The following is a 17,833-nucleotide window of genomic DNA, read 5'->3' as shown; positions in this document are numbered from 1 at the left end:
CCTTAACATGCTTTTAGATGTTCACGCCCGTTATGAAGAGTCTTCATTTATAGACTGCTTGCTGAATAAATGGCTTATGAGGAGATGTGGAGAACAAGTATTCCACGGATTATCCCCAAAACTATGTGCTCACTACCAGCTGCACACATCCAGAGCGTTCTCCCACTCCCTAAAGTTTCTCCATTGGTGGACAGCAGACGGAACTGATTTCAGAATAACACTATGGTGTGCAAGAAAATCGTCATAAAAACAGCCAGAAAAGGTCAGTGGAATGGAGGAAGTGCTACTCTTGTTCTTGAAGTACATGGCATTCAGTTTGCTGCAAAATTTAGCCACGAGAGGATGGAGCCAGAAAAGGGGAGATCCTGTCTTATCCATTGTACTTCTCAAAGCCTTAAGTAGTCATAACAACCTCCTAATTGAAGCACGATAAATTAGGGTCCAATTTAAGTCAGTAATTACGAAACTGATTGAAATGAGGAGTTTAATTGTGTCGGTTAAAACAAAGGCTTCTAGGAAAGGTATTGATTCCCTCTATGCTCTTCGCATAGGTCTCGATAAAGCAACCTTCCTCACTCTCTCCACTTTAGGGACGGGGCCGCATGGACTAGTGAGTGATAAATGTCCACCTTCACAATCACCAATAGCACAATCCAAACTCATTCCCTTCCCCATCCCCTCTTTACCAGGGGAAAGTCATAAATTAGCACCACACCTTTGGCATAAATCCTCCCTCAAATACAATGGCCAATTCCACTGGCAGCTGTTGAAGAGTTACTTCCTCACAATCCACTCCAATCCCGTCCTACCAGCTTTTCCCGTTTGACAGGCTACCAAATTGCACTTTACACCTACTTTGCAGAAGTGGGAGTCAATCCTCCGTGTGGTACCGTCGGAGTATCAAGAGACTGGAGAAAGAACAGCACATTGGTGAGTGTAATTGTTTGTCCCCAACTCAATTGCTTAGAAGGGGTTCGATTGCATTGCTTAAGATACTGGTGGAGATCGCTGTTTTCCTTGTAGTATTCTTTCTAACCAGGACACTTACCTGAATAGCCCTACTACCATAATAACGCCTGTTGAGAATATCCTTTCACAATGAGTAATCAAAATGGAGCATCCGCTTCCCGCCAACGCATGAGGATGCGGGCGCGATTTAAAAATTCTACAGGTGGACCCCAAAAAAAATCCTCATCACCTGTTTTTACACTGAGACGGAAGCCTATTCCCCCCCTTTACCTCCCCCGTCCCCCTCATCCGACATTGAGGGATAATCTAGTCTGACTTATCCCATTATGATTAAAAAAACTGATTTACGAAAAGCGTGTGGACCAGGGTGTTCCTACCACAGGTTCACGTATTCACACTCATTACAAGCAGACGCAATCGTACTGATATTGGAAGCCTTGATTTCAAAACTGCTGCCATGGGATGGGGAGCCAAGCACACTCTAGAGCGAATGGATACTGATGAGTCAATTTGCGCGGCTCATCGGAGGCACATCTCATGTCGGGTGACTCTTACAGACCCTTGTGTTTACTTTGTGTGTCTCGATTTGTATGTGTGCGTGTGGATGTATCAGCTACTCCTTCCACGCCAACACTGAAAGCGGAAGGTTCTACCACCCGTAATTTATTGAAAGCACACGCATGTCTGTGTTTATACGTACCAAACGGCCATTTTCTTATCTTCAGCCCCTCGGGGTTTCACAGATGTATTTCCTCAAGCACAAAAATCTTTGTAATTCCTTTACTCTGTTGACAGAAGCAATGGCCCTATGTTACTTGCAACTTGAAGTGCCCAGTTTGGTGCTGAAGGGTATTGTTGCCCAAACAAATGTGAAAGCAACTTCATTATCGACATGCCGTAAGCCTAAGGCTAGTGATGTAGACAGCAAAGCCAAATTGCGGAAGTTTGGTAAGGCCTACGCAATTAGCTATGCAACTAAGTTGTCATTATTGGCGGGTTTTTGACTAAAAGTAGCCATCAAATATGAGAACGAGTATCTTCACAAAGAATGTGTTTAATGCTGTCCTTTGTTCAAACGAAAGTGGACTATTTGTTGATAAATATTTTTGGAAGGGACATCAACCAAGGTAATTAGAAGAGGTGTTAAAATCTGCCTTTTTAAAGACGATTGTTTGGAAGTTGTCAATGCTAATCTACTCACGCACACAGACCATTTATAATGAGCCGGGCACAAACAGCGCTGCAGCGATCAGTAAGAGGTTGTGTATGTTAGTACCATAATTTATTTAGCAGTCTCAAAAAAGGCTCCAGTGGAACGAAATGCAGAGAGCAATAAGCACCTAAACCCTGTCCTGTGTCCACTTGAACCGCAGCTCGCGGTTCTACATAAAAGATCTCTTCAATGCCCGCATGCTTATTTCCCAAGAATCTTGATGGTAATCGCAAGCTCCGGTCCCTTAACCATCACCAGCGCGCAGATTGTAGAGTATTCTAGCCTGGGCAGATCGTGACGAAAAGAACGGACATTGAAGCATTTAAGGTATTCTCTCCCAGCAGCCCCAAAACTAAACTGCCTTTAATGCATAATAGCTGGGGTCTAGCTAGGGCTCATGATATGCGTTGAGATGTCCCTGAACAAACGACCTAGTTTCAAAAGCCTCAACGCATAAAAAAGTGAAAGTAGGTCCTAATCCGTATAATCCCACCTCTAAAACTAACAACAGTGTACTGAATGGTGAGTTACGGAGTGACATTTTAAACAAGATTTTGTGCAATAAATGGTATTGAATGAGCTGCAATTTTCCCTTTCAGTTTACTTTAAAGCGAAAGTGGTGAATAAAAAAATTCTGCATTAACTTGGAATTAAATCATTATTTTAAATTTAGGCAATATGTGGTAGACATTGCGACCGAATTGTCGATGCATTGTGACAGTGCTCACGGCTCTCTGAGGATTGACAACGAACCTCAGTCACCAGGTTTCACCCTAAGCAATCGCCCTTCATGGAAGGTTAGGAGAAATTCAAATTAGAATTTCGTATAGTATATCGTACCTCAAAACCGAACTCAGAGTGGCTCTTGTGGGTGAGACAACCAAATTTCGGACTGTGTTTTCCTCTCGGAGTAGGATAACATTTAAAAGTAAGAACAAAACTATTGAACAAAGTGTAGAAATCTTGAAACAGGAGCTAAATGCCTGGCAGTTCCAACGTGTGCTATCGCTTTGCACCTATGAGGTATCGCCTCTAAGGCGTTGGCGAGGATCACACGGCGTGGTGCGTGACCACAAGACATGACACAAAAACAGGGGCTGCTTCAGTGTTTGTTGAAAATAGACGGCTGCAAGCTTTGTGGTGCAAAATTTAAACAAAGTGCAATTCATTGCGACGACCGTCACCACCACTGAGCCGCGCCAGACCCATGCATGTGTGAGCGTATAACGCGTGTGCAGGTTGGATAAAACACGCGGAGGAATGTAAACGCAGCGAGCGAGAGAGCCAGAGAGACCAAAATGGCCAATTTGCAAACAACAATCGATCCTTCCAACGACTTGATAAACTCGTCCGCGGACACAGGTGCACACACGCACGTGTGCGTCTGGACCAACTCCCTATGAAAGTAGCGACGTCGCCGCCGCCCGGAGAAAGTACACTACCTCGAGATGATATGCAATCGTGAAATATGTGTGTCATTGTGCGCGTTGTGACAGCGGTGATATATATGCCTGTATATATGAGGCTATTCAGCATCTAATCTAATCAGATCATCAACCGGATTGAGACCTTGGAGGATGGGAACAGTGGCATTTGTGTACTTTGGTCGTGTGGACTGCTTTTAAGTCAAACCAGCAAAGAAGCCTTTTTGTGATTGCATTGACATTACTTGATGAGTGAAAACTGTTGAAGATAGCATCCACCACACATTTGTATCCGAAAGCAAAAACGAATTTAGGAGTTGAAATACAAGCAGACAATTTCCATATCTTTGGGCAAGTAAAACTGCATAATGGCAAGACGGATTAGCGTGTGGAAAATAGAACCTATTGCTTAAAGATGATAGTTGACTCTCATGCCAATAAGGCTGCAATCCAGTGCTATCATTCCATTACACCAGAGATCCAACTTTTTAGAAGTTTTGTTCAGGATTATTTTCGCGCTTCTGGTTTGCTAACCAAGGGCTACGTTACTACAAATACTAGACTGCGCTAAATGAACCCGATGGGGTGGTCTCAATGCTGGAATTGTGCATTATTTCATCAAGAAAATTTTAGACGTCTTGGTTACTTCTTCCTCTCTTTTCCCCCCATTACTAGGTAGGTTTACATGCATGTCGAAGTATAGGACTTTGTTTGATGGTGGTTGTCAAGGCTCATCCGTATTCAATTCGATAACGCGTCTTCGCTGTCGCCTTCACTTCTGGCAACTCTTGCCAATTTCAAAACAATTGGGGCTATTATATGGAAACCTTGTAATAATAAAAATACAGTCATGAGAATTCACTAGTGTTGTTTGTGGATTTAGTCCAGAAAGCCGAATCCAGCCTACCCTAAAAAGCGAAGCTCAATCACGAGTGATTGATGCTGTGTACTGAGTAATACGCGACCACATTACAGGCGATAAGCTATTACCATTGCCACCTTTGTTTATTTGGATATGGTATCATTAAAGTCGCATCCTCTGAATGTTTTCCACATTTACCAACTAGATCACAAATCGCCAAACAGTTTACCTTGTGATGGGCGGTTACTGACGGGTCAGAGAATGGCCAATATTTGTGTCAAATACCGCCGAATTGGCAAGCCAACATTACTCTTCGAATAGGAGTAGCCCCAACGCAATTAGACATTACTGATATTTGCTTCGGAAAGTAAAAAATGAGCATAAATGCTAGGCCTTATCTCAAAAAAAAACAACTTATATTTTCAAGATAAAGAACTCGAACTCACTTGCATTGAAGGGATAGACACTGGACTGACACTGCTGTATCTGTTTAAAGGCATGTGGCTGATTGAAAGCAGTGTTAAGTGGCCAATAGTACCCCCCTACGGTAGTCGGATGGAAACTGCTGGGAAGGGGGGGGGTGGAGGCGGCTGGAGTTGTGAGGGAGGAGGCGGAAGCTTTGGTGGTGGAGGCGGAGGTACAGCACCTACGGACGACTGACAAGTCGGTGATGATATCACGGTAAGACCGGATGGAGCGTATCGCATCGACTCCTCCTCCTCCTCCTCCTCCTCCTCCTCCGCCTCCGCTTTCCCAGCTACCCGCGCCGTCTGGGCTCCCAAGCTCTCACCGTGCAGCACCATGCCCACGTCGAACTGCCAGCAACTTTGAATTGACAGCTAAAACCCACACGCATGCACAGATAGCCATCTCACCATAACACATGCTTCGTGTTAGGGAAGAAGTCTATTAATTGCAAACAACCAAGGGGCCGAATAAACAATGCCATTTTTCACTATCTCAATCACAAGGCCCATAAAGTAGTGATGGGTATTTTTTACCGTTAGTTCTCATTCTTGTGATTCCACGTCCACATCGAAGCCTGGATGTGGGACAAACAAGTCGCAGAGGCAGTGGTTGAGAGAACCGATTAAGTAACCCACACACGCACACAAATGTATACTGTGACGTCCATGGATGCACGCGTGTGCACTAACTTGCCAGTACATATCGCCGTGGTGTTTATCACCGACGTACAAACACATGGACGCCTAGGTACAGCAGCCGCGTGCCAGTCAGTCTGTCATCGGTTGGTACTAGTGGCGTGGGGTCAGGCTGTGTCACTTGGACCCGTCTATTCCAATCGTGCGTGTGCCTCTACGCTAGCACGTGTGTGCACGTACGAGTGTATTTATTGTTTTGAAGAGGCGTTTCCTAACTTCAAAGCACTTCAACTACCAACTAGGAAGAAAGGTGCGCTGACAAATTTGTTTTAAAATAAATGTGCAAAGTGCGACGGCATTAAGGATGAAGAGTTCACTCATAAATATCTTTCTACAGATGCTGCTCACCAGTCATTTCCGTGATACCTTAAAGACCTGATATTTTCAAAATTGCTATCGCCTTTACTCACCAGCAACAAAAAATAAAAATATCAAGGAGAGTGCCGGCGTCGTAGTTGTTCATGTCCTACTAGGGACCGCAACAAAAAGCCCTGCATTTAAAGTTCAGTTATTAAAAATAAACACCATCAACTGTGAAATTCAAAAACCATCAAAAAATACAAAAGAAATCTGAACTAGTAGAAGCAACACAAAGCAAGGGTTGTTATGGAGATTCGCAAAAGCGAGTATGATAGGCTCATTTTACTTTCACGTCTGTCTAAAGTAATGTGGAGGAGCCTGGCTCACATCGAAATGATTATTGACATAACCAGTCAAGAGTGAAGTGTCAGTGGTTTACAGAAAGTGGACAAACTCACGTGGAAAAAATACTTACAGAATTTAATCAAAATGTTCTATAATCATGACCTACCTGTCACGGTTACATGGGAAACAGTTAATAACTCATAGGGAGGATGATACGATACTTGTCAAAAGCAAGTGGATCAGTGATATATTGAGTTTAAAATAGCAATTCTAATTGTTCATTTCGGAGGAGCGACTTTTAAAAATCCTCCTAATCCTCTTCATACTCCAATTTGTTAAGGCCAAATCCCACTCTTTTACTTGCTAGTGTACAAATGATTGCCATTGTTAAAAACAACTTACATTCGTGAAGCCTGAAAACATGTGCTTACAGCAGTTACTATTAGGAAAACATACCACACAAAGTATTAGTCGTGCAGCAAAAAAAAGAATCAAAAGAATTAAAATACTTGAGTATTGATAGCTTAATGCAGAGTATGCGTATGCACGTAAACAAGGTATGAACTTACAGACATGTTAAAACGAAAGGTGGGTTACTTGTCTGGGCGTAGCCGCAAGAAGTGCTGGTGTGTTAGGTGTTATCTGCCAGGGTCGGGCGCCAGCACAGCGGTTTTAACCCCCGTAGGTAAGCTAAATGCACGTCGGCCAATCAAATCACTATGCGCACGCCTTTTAAACCCATTGGGCGGTGGCAACATTGCCCCAACGAATCAGTGCAGGCGCAGGTATAACCCATCAGGTGACATTCTGGATTGCGAAATTAGGAAATGCAGAAGTTGCATCTCCGTGGTGCTAACGTGTATTATAAATAGAACCTGTAGTTGGATAGACTAGCCGCTTATAATGTTTACACGCTAGATAGGAATGACTGTAATTCATGAGGTTTTCGATGACAGAATTTCGAAAAGGAGAGTCATCAGTCAAATAAATTGGTAAGGCTGAAAACGTGCCACCCATGTGTTTTTAACTTACAAGGGGCATCAAGATCAAACAGGAACCTTTGAGTTTATGGGAAACAGGAAGGAAACAAGCGCCAACGGTGTACAACTGCATCTTTTTTGACAGCGCTTAACTAGTATTTCCAAAGCTTCGGCATAGAATAGGTGTGCGAAATGCCTGTATTATTTTGACAGCCTGCTTTATTTTTTCATTTGGTAGTGAAATGTTGAGCTCAGCATGATTAACACCTTTTGATTCTGGAGCAAGAATATTCCTTCAAGTTTTGTCATGAGCAGTGATGCGGCTCTGAAAATCCTGCCGCTTTTATCAAGGCTCCCCTTAAAGTCTGTGCTAATCAAAAGTAAAAAGCTGCCTGCTTACTCAACGCGGGTTGAATTCCCAAATTTTTAAGTGCTCACGAGCGGTTACAGTGTGGTCATCGTTATCCATCTCGCCCTGACTGAATCTTTGCAGGAGTGATTGCTGTTTCATGGGACCAGGATCGTCAATAGCAGAAGTACAACTAGGCGGGCGTCTTTGGAGAATCTGTGCTATTCAAATGTTGTCCTACCGAATGGCCGTGCATCCTACCACCATAGCGTGGTGTTTAAAGTCCCTCGTACACATTCTGAGGTTCGACTTGTTCGCCTCCGTTCAAAATAAACTTTAGCATCACCTGCTCTTGTTGCCTGGCGGCTTGATTAACGGTGTCTAGACTAGCCCATGACATGCGTGCCATTCATCAGCTATCGAGGACACTTGCCACTCACTACTGTGGCAGTTCCACACAGTATTATCGGATTTTGTGTCCAAGAGTAAAAGTCCTGAGTATGAATATATACCCCTATTATTTAAGAGAAGATTGTTAAAAGACTATTGTTAGAGGCATGAATATCAAATGCAACCCAACCGGACCTTTTTTTCAACCTGCTTATTGTGCATTCAGACTGTGAATAAATGTCTCTGAAGTTGTCATTTTTCTAATACGAACTATTATAAAGTGGGCATGATAACTACGGCCCATTGGCTAAGTGCTTTAAACGTATCGTAAGCCAGTGAAGCTAGAACAAAAGGGAGGTAACACCTGTTAAAACAGATGCCAATTCATAATTATAGGTTCCAATAATAACAAACCGGAAGCCCACTTCGACTTTCCAGTTCGGGTCGGGGAGGCAGGAGGGGAGTGAGTGGGGGGCGAGATTTAGAGATGAGGGTGGTGCCACCGCGCTCTCAACACGGCATACACGTGAGTTGATTCAGTACCACTCGAGGTCGAGTCGAAAGTGCTAATCTCTCACTTTTTTACTCCCAGGAAGTGGAGTAGCTATGCTCGAGGGATAAATCTGAATACTTTAGCCTACTAGAGGTGCATTTAAGATACACACCTAATTTCGTCTCACTGTCCCCTTTCACAACCGATTTTTCGAGCATCTTCGTTGTCAGAATGGGTGCTAGAGGTTAGAGCACTTAATATGTCCATTATTTCTTCAAGCACAAAGAAGGGAATAACAAAGAGACGTGCTAAAATTCGCGTTATGAAGAAGTGCAACACTGGTGGCTGTGGCTGCAGTGATGGCTTTTCTAACGGTGACTTGCTAACACCTCAAACTACAAACTTTACTAACAAAAAATAAGTAAACAGTAGGGCCAGACTGTAGATAGGCTCGGATTTCACGCTACGCATAAGTGTTAGGACGGAAATTCGAGGGAGAGAATGGATTTAATAAGCATTACAGTTTACTGCAGGGCTTAGAGACTTTCATGAATACGAGAGAAGACATAATACTCAAGACAGAATATCTGCATGGCTTGGGGCCACTGGCACAGCCCACCCGGCGAAGGTACAAAGACGGAACACCTAAGTGGTTCCTTTACCAAAACCGAGAGTTAACTAAGAATCAAAGTAATCACAATGGAATCAGTGTAATAAGAAAAATACTCATGAGCCAACTGCCACAGTAATCGAATTTCCATGCCACTGAGATGATACCTGACCGCAGCATCACCGATCCCTCTTGGCAATTCCACTGGACCTGGAGCTGCATCCTGTATGGGAACTGCTTTAGGGGAAGGAGTAATGTACTAGCCATCGAGCATGTTCATCACTAGTCATAAGAACACTGGCCTAAAGCCAGTCAAATAACAAAGGACGGGTTTTAACATGGTTCCGTGAAGGTGGGTTTGGCGTTCGTTTCACCACTTTATTTCCACTGCAGTGGTGCCAAGCCATATCCATCTATCTCTCTGGCTTCTATTCATCTAGTAGGCAGTTGGGAAAAGTATTGACCATTCACTAAACTGGCAGCTCCGTAAGGAACTTTTACGGATAGTTCGCAGCTGGTGTCACTCCAATTGTTTGTAGCTTTCCAGCAAAACAAGGGACTGAGTAATGGCCAAAAGTAGGCGTCATTTTCAGTCTCTCTGTTATGGGTCATCCCAGATTCTCCCATCTGCAGCATATGATCTTCTTCCGTCAAGTCAAGATTTATTACTCAGCTGGCGAAATCGACATAAATGTCCTTGAAGATTATGTTTGCTTTCCGAGGCAATCAATGTACCGCACCGAGACTTCTTTGAAGACGAAAGAAGACACAACACTTAAGCAGGATGTGTAGTGTCCACGTAGAGTAGGAGTTGGGGCTACTAGCATGTCCTGAAGGCTAGCCCACTCGGCAAATGTACAATGGCGGAGCAATTAAGAGACCCCTTTACCAAAACTGTAAGCTAAACAAACGTATTACAATGTCATCGCTGGAGGTACAGTGAGGAGGATCAAGGGAAGGTGGTTCCCAAGGTATGGCTCATTTTTAAGCTGAAAATAAAAATGAAGAACGGTTTCGCTAGAACGTTTTAATCTTTAGACAAACACCTTTTCGACAAGTGACTGGGACAAAAGTCTACATCTTGTAGAGCATTGTCCGGACTCAGTTCAGTTAAACGTGGCAAATAACATCCTGTAGTTCATTTCGTAAGTAGAGCCACTGTTAAAATCGGAATTCAATTCACGGCGACGGAAATCATCGTATCATTTTTCTTCCTGCCTCGTGATTGATTTCGGAATATTCAAATAATGGCCGGAAGGTAGAATAAAGGAACTGACTGTGGGGGTTCGACACATGTCTACGTGGGTTCCGCAGTACACGCAAGTGGTACTTCCACCTTGGTGGCATGACTGGAAGGCCAAGCTAATGGTTTCCCCCGACCTTCTTCACCCATGCTAGTATGCCTTACTGCGATTTCTGAAGAGACTTGAAGCCTTTACTGGCATAGTCTGGGGACGCAATGTACCTGCAATGGCTTATAATAAGGCTCCTGAGACATAGTTACCACCTTGTCGAGATGGCGTTGCGCTCTTAGTCCTCTAATCCTTCTCTGTGATGATAAGTAACCTAATTCCAGACTATTACCCGTTGTAAAGCCCACAGGATGTATTCAAGCAGGCAGACATACATTACAGAAAGGGGAATCACTAAAGCTTAGAATCAGCTCAGTTCATACGGTAATATTAAATACTCATGGAGGAGTTTCAGATTCCTATAATTTTATTTTTTAAAGTTTACGGTCAACTTTTGAATAATGCGGTGATGGTTCACTGTCGCAAACAAATTACTCCAAAGCAGCAGAAGGTAATGAGTTAATTTGATAACTCCCAAATCAGAGCAGAACAAGGTTAGCATCATAAAGTCGGAAAAGTTTGACAACTCCAACCTAAAAGTCGAGTTCTGACCGACAACTTTAGTTGTAAACCAGATTTACGAAGTAATTCACACTTATCGTAAAAGCAGAACCTCTCAAGGTGCCACGACTAATGAGGAGTGGGATTTTAGGCGTTTTTGCTTACGCACATCATCCACTGACAGCTCACCTTGGAGCTTGCCTGCCTACCCATTGCACCGTCGTCGAAGGAGGCATCTTGCAGTCTCAGCGAGAGGACTTTCACGCACCAAGTGCCGCAAGCCAACCAACCGTATCTCAACATCGAGCCTGTCATTGCAATGCTTAACGTTACTCGGTACAATTTCTCACCAATTAAGTGTTCAGGGAAACCCGTAGAGACTTGCTGAGGCAGCACTTTTCATTACAAATTGTTGTTGCAGTCAAAATATGGTGAGAGCAGGTTGACTACTGCCATCGGGGTTGTGAGCGCCTCCCCTTACAACGCCGCGATGGTGGAGCGAATTCTGACTCGTCCGCTCCCAAATGCTGCTCGCGTTGTGGCACTTCTTTTCATATCTCTACCCTACCAGAATGTCGTATGCCGCTAAAACCCGTTGAAAAAAAGCCTATTCACAGTACTGAGGCAAGCTTTCGACATCTCAAATGTCATCCACCCCGAGAATTAGTCACATGTTGGAGTGAGAGTACACAATAACTAAGGCAAAATGGCATCACCGACAAGGAAGGCGTCAATCACTTATTCTGTCGCAGGGGCATCCCACTCCGGTTTAGTAAATGTCGCACTGACAGGAAAACAACTCTCACTAAACATCAAATCCGTGTAAGTTTAGTAGGACCACCAGCGACGACCTTGGCAAGATGACTACCAAGCAGTTGCGGTAGTCGTTGGTTGCATTCATTCGCAAAGCGAAAAACACGATACCCGGAAAAACACCAGATTCCGGAGAACGCCATCACACACAAGTGCGCAGTTAAGATGATGCAGCCACTGAAGGTTCATGAGTTAAAAAAAGTAAACAACTTTGTCATCACTGCGCAGACTATCACAGGTGCTCCGTTTGTAAGGAATCCCGCCCTCAGGCGTAAACTCGGACTTAAAACGACGATGAAAAGTAGGGCTTGAACCCTTTCAGCAAAATGAGCTTTGAGCGCGGATTACAATCAGAGCCGTTCCATTTGACATTTTTCTTCATATCAAAATTCAACGAGTCAACATCTTGTTAGCAGTTTCGATGACTACAACAAAAATGGTGGATTTTACAGCTACAAGAGGAACTCGTTCGTAGAGACATGTGATGACGAGAGGGCTGTCGCCAGATCCTGAGGGGAACGAAATCAACAATGAAATGTAGTGAGGTTCATGAGAACCCACCCATACTACATGTTATTAGTGTCTTCTGCGCGCCGATAGCGAAGCCACCAGTATACCTTGTAACGTCTTAGGGGATAACCTGTGCGTTGCATCACACTAGGACTCTCAGTCACCTCCAATGGCTCCCATTTCCAATTTTGAGTACAACCTCGGCCAAAAGTAGAAGCCGCAGAGGTAGCTAGCCCGTTGACCCAGATGCATAGAACATCTCAACTCCTTCCTTCCTCTCCACCCGCACAAAAGAGCTGCAACGGAGACAGGGAGGAATGAGTGAACACGACAAAACAAGCAAGCACACAGGTGCATCTGTAGCGTGCGGAGAGACAGGTTTTCTTCAAGGCGCCAAAAAGAAACATTTTACACAATCAGCTGGATCTCTGCTGTACGCGCGCACATGCACACGCCCGCACACACACAAAATCAAGAGAAGGGGAAAGAGAGGGGGATGGAAGCAAATACAGACGAGATGACCTACGTGCGTGCGTGAGTGCATATGTGTGCAAGAGCAGGGAAGAGGGTCCAGCACAATACCACGTATCATGTACACCAAAAGAGCGCGATAGACGTGAATTGTCGACAGAGAGCGCAATTATGGTTGTGTGTGTGTATGCATGTGTACAACATTAGTGGAAATAGCAAGTGAGTAAGGGAAGGAATCAGGAGGCTACAAGTAACAGTGCAGCTATGACTGCTGCCGCGTCTCGGGGGATCGACGCCCGCTGGAGTGCCGAGACCGCGTCGGAGCGTTCTCCTCGCTCGTGGACAGAGGCGCCTCGGAGATCTGGGGCGTTGCCGCCATCGCCGTCTCCTTCACCGTTATCGCTGATGCCGTCACAGTGGACTCTAAGAGAGAACTCTTTCTGCTGCCAACGCTGCCGATGCCACCGCTACCATCCCCTAGAGAGGAGTCAGTACCAGACATCTGGCTGGAGAGGTAGGCAGGAATCAGCTTGGCGATTGTCTCGGGATTAGCCTGTCTCTCTACAACACCAAACACAACCCTGATAGAAATAAAAATCATTGCACTGTTTCATGCTGGATATGAAAATTTTAAAAAAAAGAGGAATTAAGTATCACTTATTACACTCCCTCATAAAAAGCTGAAGAGGTAATATCATCAACTAATTTTTCCTTCTATGGCCATGATGAAGAGTCAACGCACGTTTGGGCCGCGTTCGAGTGAGCGGCGGGAAATTACAACGATTGACGTGAGTGAAAATTTTAATGTGTTAATTTGGATGTCGAAAATGACAACCACGTCCCCGGAAGATGCCAGCTGAGACCAAAGTCGCAGGCACTGGTGAACTACAGTGGTTGAGATATGGCCTTTTAGCACCTGCCTCGGGGTTCGTCTAGTCCTCCAACGATATCAAGGGCAAACACTCCTTAGCTATTCAATCTGCTTTGAACGGCTAAAACAAAGAATGGTTTAAAAGTCCCTTCTGTTCCATTCTGTTATGCTAGGCTCAAGGTCACGCAATTAAATCAGGCATTTTGTTTCTTCTCCCATTCCAGTGAAGCTGGAGCACACGCTTAGAATTATCACAATCGAAAAACATAAATAAATATACCTAAAAGTTCCTCAATCCTTGGGTACGCTTGAAGAAAAGGTGCTTGGCTGATGCAAAAATTATGCAGCAAAGCGTACGGGTGACCCGAGAGGAGGCCACACTAGTAGATAACGGTAGGCTGTATTCGATCACCTATTTGAACCGTTCAAATGCGCCTGAGCGGACCTTTTAGGCTCACGTGATACAGCTCTGCTCATCGCATTAGGCTCTTGGTTCTATGGAACAATGAAATGGAGTGCTTTCATGGAGTGCGTCTGCGGCAGTAAATCAAGTGATACTACTGTGGAAATGGTCAGTTCTTTGGGACGAAATTATGAGGCAAGAGGCTTGGATAAAGCGTCGGATTACACCACATGAGCCAAATGCGTGGGCATCCACAAAAGTCAGGCCGTTGCTACCCTGGGCTTATGGAACATGGAAATAATGCAAACGGACGAGAAAAGCGGGATTCGGAAGCTAAGCCTTAAACAGATTAACAGAGACAGTGGGCTTGGAAAGTTACCATCCAGATTGATCGCGGCTTTCATCCCTTGCGAATCGTACTGTGGTTTAGGCGTTTTTTCAAAATGAATTTATTAATGGAGATCTGATATGTAGTGGCTTAACGGTGTCGCCGTTACTTTTGCCCTAGAAATTAAGGTCAGCGCACGATCATGAGGGAAGAAGTGGTTAGTGCATACAAATATTTAATAAGGCGATGCCAGCGTCCTCTTTTACGCAGTCCCTATTTTTGCATGTGTTAAGAAATTACCACAAATCAAAGCATAAAATGGTTTTAAGACATAGGTAATCACACCTTATTTTGGTTTTTGAGAAATACTGGATTGGCTAGTTCGGTGGAGCAGGTATTGCTACCATACTGGAATAATGAAATACATGGGCTGTGGTGGTCAAGTGTCCGCTGGGACAGACCCTGGATATATGGCATGCGCTAAACAGTCCTTCTATTGGCATAAATTAGCGACACTAAACTTAAAGATTTGGACTGATTGAAAAGCGACAAGAATGCTTCGCCTTGACACAGTTAGGCGAAGGCACTTGAGGAGGGTAGAGCTCCATTTGATCGGAAAGTACACACGCACCTGCGCCAATCAAAAGGCAGACAGATTAGGCCTGTCACACTCGCTGCCACGGGAAAAAAACACTTTTGGTGAATGTTAGTGGATTTTTAACAGACTGATCACTGGTAATAATACCCCCACTGCCTACCTGAGATCGAAATCCCAAACATTTGAGATGTTTTCTGCGTCAGTTTGCGATGATGATGGCTACATCGTATTAATTGGGTTTAAAATGCAATCAAATAAATACAGAATATTCTTAATCTGAGGAGGATAATTGCGTTTTTTTGTTATTTACCAGCAGTTGAATCAGTTATTTCGGTAGTGGTGGTCGAGGTTCGTCTGAGACGCTGGTAGCCAGTGTTAAGCAATTAAGTGGAACAACCAATGTCGCAAAGGTAGTCGATCTACCAACTGCCAGCATAATATAAACCGGGTCACATAACCAAATTCACGGTCAGGAAGACGGCCTTAGTCTGGAATAAGTACAACGTGTGATTCAGATATGTACATATACACACATTTTCACCTGAACCGTAGAGTACGGCGTGAAAAACATTACCAACACTTCCTTGGGGAGGTGTGTAGTGTTACAGTAGCGCCCCTCCGATTCCCCAACGCATTAGCCAGGACTACGACACAAACGTATCGTCTCCAGATGTCGTTCGTTCTTTAGAAAACAAGACAAACTTTCGACCTCTACTTGGAATGTTTCCTTACAGTCAGACATTAGCTGAAATGTCGAGCTCCTCCAGAAACCCAGGAGAGAATCACACCTTTTTACTCCCCCAAGGTCTCACCATAAGGGAATTTGTGTCCACTATCAAGGAGAGGTCTTATGCGTTTCAGTAGAGCTGTTCCTTCATTCTGCACAATTCCCATAACTTGATTATGGCACTATCGATACGAGCCTACATTTAGGGCATTGTTGGAACAATTACCAACAGTGACCCCATCAAGGATACTATTGCTGGTATGATGAGGGACGATAATGATGGGCGTAAGTAGTCATTCAAGATGTCGTGTCAAGAAAGAAGGTCAGTCTAGCTAAACAGTTTTGCTGTGTATGCGAGATACGAGGGCCAAAGTCCAAAAATCACTTTACCCTTATAATAAATACTCTGACTCACCCTTTTGGAGTAAGAAGGGCAAGGGTAGGGGTACACGATTACCTTACGAGGCATTTTAGGCGTCGGTGAATGTTTGCTCGGATGAAAGGCCACTCTCGAGAAATTATTAATGAACTGGATCTGAATGAGCAACTTGCGGTCAAAAGTGTTGCATACCCGCGAAATGGGAGCGATTAAAAAAGGGAAATATATGCTGTGTATTTCGGCACGAATTGTTTCAATGGAGAACTGTTACTTGACTCAACAGAAATAAGGCATCTATTTCCACTAAATTTGATTGAAAATATACAGAGACAGCTTTTTTACAAAAATAAGATGATACACGGCCTCAGTGGGACAGAGCTCGCAGTTGAGGTAATAACGAGTAATGACAGTACAAGAAAGGGGACGGGACTGGTCCAGGATTCGCTTTAGATGCATTTGCTAAAGCACTGCCGCCATGGCAGCCATCATCACCAGCAAGAAAGTGGGGTGAATGGAAGACGAGGAAAGCATGAATGTAAGTTGAGTGATAAATAGTAATGGCGAAAAAAACCTCTTCTTAAGCCAGATAAGTCAATAGAAAGAGACGGATTTTAAAAATTAAACAGATTCTTGAATCTGATATTCGCTTCAAGATTAAAAAATTGATCATGAGGGCTTGTGAGTGAGGATAACAATAAAATGCGTTTGCATTGAAATCCAATGACCAACAACGATGAAAAACTTGAATTAGCGCTTTTTGACACAAAAAACGAGGAATCACATCGCATTTTCCAAAACCGCCAGTGGTATCTAATGGAAGGAATTATCAAAGTGATTTGCTCTGATCATTTTACACCCGAGAAATGAAACGCATAACAATAATTGGAAGGAAAAATTTGTGTAAATAGCCAGCAAGAGACCAGGACCTACTAGCAATAATCGTAACTTGATTAAGCTTTGATCAGTAGCCGACATTTTGCATAGAAAAAGAAGGCATTTACGGCGAGGCCGATTTGGCGTTGCCAAGGCAACAGTCAGAACTGTTACCGCAATCAAAAAGCAGGCATCAGTGCCATTTCTTCACCAAAGTAGAACGAGGTAGAAATGCGGAGATAAATAAGCTACTTATGAATTATTTGATGTTCCAACAGAGAGAAAGTGTGATTAGAAAGCACATTACACATATATTTTTAAAGAAGTAAAATGCACATGAAATCCAGGCGTGGAATATACGGGATGATTTACAACACCATCCAATGCAGGTTAATAACCTAAAGAATTGGGGATTCCGAAATTAAGTGTAAAGGGGAACAGTTTTTGCGTTTTGGATTATTAAAAAGAGAGCTCAAAGTACTCCAGTGTTGTGATTAGGAGGTGCCTCAAAAAGACCCACCGTGGCTATCCCTAAACCCTCGACCAACAAGCACGGGATTCGCATGAATCACAAAGCCTCCCTGAAAAAACTGCCGAATGGGGGAGAAAGGTAGGCTCATTAGCATACTTAGGGGCGGAACTTTAAGTAACTGACAACGACGAAACCTGTAAAAAGCAGAACAATCCTCTTACTAAAAGTAGAGGCGAAAGCGATGTGCGTAAGAAGTGGAGAGTAAGACTAGTATGCGAGTTGAAATGACAAGTACGTCTATGGTGCCACTGGTAGACCCAGCAATAAAGGGCCTGGGACAAGAACATCTATGAAGAAGCAAATGATTACATTTCTAAAATTATGCACCAGTTGGGTAATTGAGTGGTCTAGAAAAAAAACAATTAGAAAAGTGATGA

The 17,833-nt window shown here is 43.8% G+C and overlaps 2 protein-coding genes across 2 annotated transcripts in view; one reads left to right on the top strand and one right to left on the bottom strand. All coding sequences in view use genetic code 11, as the record gives it.

Annotated features, from left to right (window-relative positions):
- Positions 1 to 3,362: 3,362 nt before the first annotated feature.
- On the bottom strand, positions 3,363 to 5,271 carry EGR_02627 (hypothetical protein; the record flags this gene model as incomplete). Its single annotated transcript, XM_024491876.1, has 2 exons — positions 3,363 to 3,579; positions 5,015 to 5,271. The coding sequence occupies 2 exons, from the start codon at positions 5,269 to 5,271 to the stop codon at positions 3,363 to 3,365; spliced, it is 474 nt and encodes a 157-aa protein (XP_024353691.1).
- Positions 5,272 to 10,790: 5,519 nt separating this feature from the next.
- EGR_02626 (hypothetical protein) overlaps positions 10,791 to 17,833 on the top strand; it is a gene marked incomplete at both ends in the record, with an annotated part of 7,539 nt that continues 496 nt past the window's right edge. The window contains 2 exons of the mRNA XM_024491875.1: positions 10,791 to 10,901; positions 15,210 to 15,278. Of these exons, the coding sequence (XP_024353690.1) occupies positions 10,791 to 10,901; positions 15,210 to 15,278 (180 nt within the window). The remainder of the gene's footprint in view (positions 10,902 to 15,209; positions 15,279 to 17,833) is intronic.

Source organism: Echinococcus granulosus (assembly GCF_000524195.1).
Source record: "Echinococcus granulosus chromosome Unknown EG_S00012, whole genome shotgun sequence".
Taxonomy (NCBI): Eukaryota; Metazoa; Platyhelminthes; class Cestoda; order Cyclophyllidea; family Taeniidae; genus Echinococcus; species Echinococcus granulosus.
The sequence above is the reverse complement of the archived record's forward strand: the minus strand, read 5'-3'. Positions and strand labels throughout refer to the sequence as shown.